Raw genomic sequence first — 3,875 nt, forward strand, 5'->3', positions numbered from 1 at the left:
AAGACGGGGCCCATCCCTTACACAGTGACCTGTGAACTCTGCAATGGCCTGTGAACTCCAGAAGCCCAAGGTCCAGGGGAAAGGGTGTCGCTGCTCCTCAGTCCTGCCTTTGAGGACAGATGACCCCAGGTGAAGCATTCTATGGGCATAGAGCGGCCTGTACAGCCTGCTGGGTGTGGTGGTAAACTTCCCACAACTCCAGGAGGCAGGAGCTGCCTGACCCCCAGCTCACAGATTTGGAAACTGAGGCTTCAAGTAGCAAGGTGACTTGCTCAAATCCATATAGGTAGGACACGAAGAAGCTGGGATTTTAATCCAAGTCCACCAGCCTCTAAACACTACTCTTTTTAACAAGACTGCCTGCCTCCCAACACACGGGACCTTCATCGCCAGCACCCAAGGGATGGCAGCAACCGCAGGGAAGCAGGGAGAGCCCTTTGCAAATCCAAATGGAATGAACTCTCCCTCCGGCGATGGCCCTGTCAGTCTACTGTCTTTCCTGCCATCTGAGCCCAACACCGCCCTGGGGGCCCTCCACACTGCTTTGCTGCCTCCTGGACCAAAGCTACCAGTCCCTCCTTCTGGTCTGCAGCCAGCAGACAAAAGCAAGTCCCCCGACACCAAAGCAGAGACCAGAGAGGAGTGAGACACAGGGACAGTTCTTTTATTTTAAGTTGGAGAAAGAGCCCCGTGTGCTGGTTACAGGTGCGACATCCAGAATATCGAATTAAGAAAAGAGGGAACAGGGAAGGGAAGAAACCTCTTGAGGTCCAAAGTTGCAAACAAAAAGTGGTAAAAGATTTCCTCACGCAAGAGGCGTTTTTTTTTTTGTTGGTTTTTTTTTTGCAAATACCATGCAAAACAGGCAGCTGGTGTGCCTTAAGAGAACCCCTATAAATAACAGAAAAGACACTCCAAGCATTCCTTTACGTGGACTCAGAGCACAAGGAAAAAGAAAAGAAACCAAAATGCCTTTCGGCATTTCAAGATATTTGGCACTCTTGTGATTACATTTTTTTACAGCCCATTAAAGAGAATAAACTGACACAATATTAGAGAAAAAAAACAGGCTGCTCACACAACAGACTGCAGGAAGAGGTTAGAAAGAGCTCAAGCATTTTTTTTGTTTGTTTTGTTTTGTTTTTCTGGGTTTTTTTCCTGACATATAAAATGTGTCCATTTGCATTAACTTGGGCAAATAGCTTGCAGCAACAAAGAAACACAAGCTTTACAAGTCATTTTAAAATAAAACAAGGATTCTTCCTTTGTATCATTCCTTAGAAAAGTTCTCTTCTTGTTTTAAGCACATTCCTGATAACTTCAAATGATGACCAAAATAAAACATAGTATCTATAGAGATCATCTGCTGATTTTTCATACATCCAAGGATAACAACATAAAAAAATAAAACCGGACAGCATTTCACATCCAAGTGCACAGAATCATTTTTGCAAGATTAAATAGTGTAAACATTGGGAACAGCCAAATCAGTGAAGAATGCCAACACCTCAAAACACCCGGTGTTGCCGCTTCATTATTTAAGTGGTTCAAAATCCAGATCATTGCGCAATATTCACTGTATATAAAAGGAAATGGATATTAATTTTGACAAATAGCTGTACTGAGACTTCTTTTTTATTTCTTTATATGTGTGTATATAGTGATTTTTAAATTTTTAATTTTTTTTTAATTTTTATTTTTGCTGAGGAGCCCAGAGCCTTCTCCTCCTCCTTCTCGCGCCTCGTCTGTCTCCCGGCCTGACACGAGATACAGGTTGTTGATTTCATCGTGGGTAGCAAGCTAGTCATGAATTTCAAAGTGCTTTCTCTTTTCATGCTTTTTGCCAATAACTGTTACCGCCGTTCTTACTCTCCCTTAACTCATTGTCTTTGGGGGAGTTAGACACCAGGAGGTGCCTTGTCTGTCATATTTTTCAGCACGTCATCAATCCTATCATCTTCAATAACCACTGCAAAAAAAGGGGGAGAGAAGGAGACGTGAGCGCGCCTGGGCCTCGCCGGGGGTCTCCGATGTCGCCCGCTACGTCCGGGGACTGAGAAATGCGGGAGGCCGAGGGAGGGGGGTTTTCCTCGCGCGCCAACCTCCTCTGTCTCCGCCGGGGACCCTGTGCCGCTTCCCTTTGAACCGCTTCCCCCCGACCCCAGGCTGAGCCCGGGTTCGGGTCTGAGAAAAGGCGGCGGAAAGGGCGCAAATCCCGCAGGCCCGGCCGCAGCCGAGACGCGGACCGGCCGCGTCCTCACCGAACCGCACCTCCCCGGCGCATTTATGGAAAGAAGGCTCGCCGGCAGAAGGCGGAGGGGAGGAGGTGCTAGGGTCCCCGCTCGGGGACCCTCGGGGGTGCCCCGAGCGCGGCGCGGGTGTCTAAGGCTCTGGGTACGGAGATGCGGGGAGCAAGGGGGCACGCGGGGGCCCGGGGGCCCCCGCGTGCGGCGGGTCGCGGATCTGGCCTGGCCAGGGCCGGCGACCCCTCCTGCGCGCCCCCTCCGCTCCGCCCGCCGCGGCAGAGGTCAGAGCCTCCCGGTGCTGCCGGCGTCCGCCGGCCCCTCCGCCTCTCTCACCGCCTCTACCTAGCCAGCCTCGCCTTCCTCGGTCCCGCCAGCAGTCTCTCGGCGTGGCCGTCACCTGTCGAGGTCTTTGGGTCTCTCTCCGTCTGGGGTGTCGGTCTCCCTCATTGTTTCAGCTGCTTCTCTGTCCTTCTCCGACTGGCGTCCCCGGCTCGCTGTCTCCCGCTCTGGCTCCCTCTCCCGAGCTTTGTCTTGGCCTCTGCCCCTCTCGGTCTCCCCCAATCCACCACCCGCCTCCCCCACCAGCCCCCCATCTCTGCGTCTCAATATCTCCGGGCAGCTATAGGTCCCCTCATTGTCCCCGCGCCTCTGGAGCTCCTCTCCGAGCCTCGCTGCGTCCCAGTCTCCCCCCCGGTTTTTCCAGCTCCCGCGCCTAGCGCTCGGACTCCGCCACCCCCCTCCCCGTGCTAAGTAACAATGAGAAGCCGTGCGCCCCGAAAGCCCCTAGCCTTCCCCGCGGGAGTGGGGTTCCCCCCAAGCAGTTCTCCACGCCGTCCCTGGGGGAGCCCTGGGACCCCCACCCCCGGGTTATAAAGCGAGTGCAGCTGCAACTACACTGCGCAAAAGGGGAGGGGGGTTAGAAATCGAAAAGCAAACTTTGCCGCGGGTGGGGACCCGAGAATAACCTTCCAGCCCCCGCGGTAGCTCGGGGCCGCCACGCCCCCTGGGTGACCCCAGCGGGAATCAGGCTGAGGGGGAGGGGTTTCTGCGGCCAGCGGGCGCGGGACCCGCAGTGCGGGATCCCCCCAGTTCCGCGCGATGGGATTCCGTTCGGTCGGAACCGGCTCCCGGGTGCTGAAGAGCCCCCACAAACCTCGGCCAGGTCTCGGCGCCCGAGAAAAGGGGCGTCCGGGGAGGGGGCCGCTAACTCACCCCGCTTGCTCCGGCCGATCTGGCCCAGCTTGGGCGGCCGCTTGTTCTGCCCCGCGCCGAAGAAGTTGTTGGTGTCCTGCAGGCGGCAGGAGAAGATCTGGCCCACGTCGCCGCCGTCGCCGTAGGGGCTCAGCTTCTCGTCGCCGTAGGGCAGCACCTCCGACATGGTCGCGTCCGGGGGCTCCGCGGCGGCGCCTCCTCCGCCCGCGTCCCCGCCCGCGGCGGACAGGGTCAGCGGCGCTGGGGCCGGGGGCGGCCGGCCGGGGACCGCCCGCGGGCAGCTGCGGCGGTGGCGCCGGCGAGGGGCCGGGGGGCACCGCGGAGGCGAGAGCGCGCCGCCCGCCCGAGCGATCCTGCGAGCGCCCGGCGCTGCGCTGCGCTACGCTCCGGCTCGGCGCGCGAGTGGCTGCTGCTCCG

The 3,875-nt window shown here is 57.2% G+C and overlaps 1 protein-coding gene across 1 annotated transcript; it reads right to left on the minus strand.

The window, feature by feature from the left end:
• Positions 1-643: 643 nt before the first annotated feature.
• CAMK2N1 (calcium/calmodulin dependent protein kinase II inhibitor 1) lies at positions 644-3,634 on the minus strand. The gene is made up of 2 exons (XM_082684515.1): positions 3,459-3,634; positions 644-1,969 (listed from the first exon to the last, which is right to left on the minus strand). Exons 1-2 carry the CDS (start codon positions 3,622-3,624, stop codon positions 1,899-1,901), a joined length of 237 nt encoding a protein of 78 aa, XP_082540641.1. The 5' UTR covers positions 3,625-3,634; the 3' UTR covers positions 644-1,898.
• Between the last annotated feature and the right edge of the window lie 241 nt (positions 3,635-3,875).

This window comes from Mustela nivalis (genome assembly GCF_964662115.1).
Source record: "Mustela nivalis genome assembly, chromosome: 10".
Taxonomy (NCBI): Eukaryota; Metazoa; Chordata; class Mammalia; order Carnivora; family Mustelidae; genus Mustela; species Mustela nivalis.

Bases quoted from the DNA above. Each gene is read 5' to 3' on its own strand.
- CAMK2N1 (XM_082684515.1), bottom strand. From the start codon at position 3,624: ATGTCGGAGGTGCTGCCCTACGGCGACGAGAAGCTGAGCCCCTACGGC. The intron at 1,970-3,458 runs GTGAGTTAGCGG...CTTTTTTTGCAG, and splicing joins GATCGGCCGGAGCAAGCGGG to TGGTTATTGAAGATGATAGG.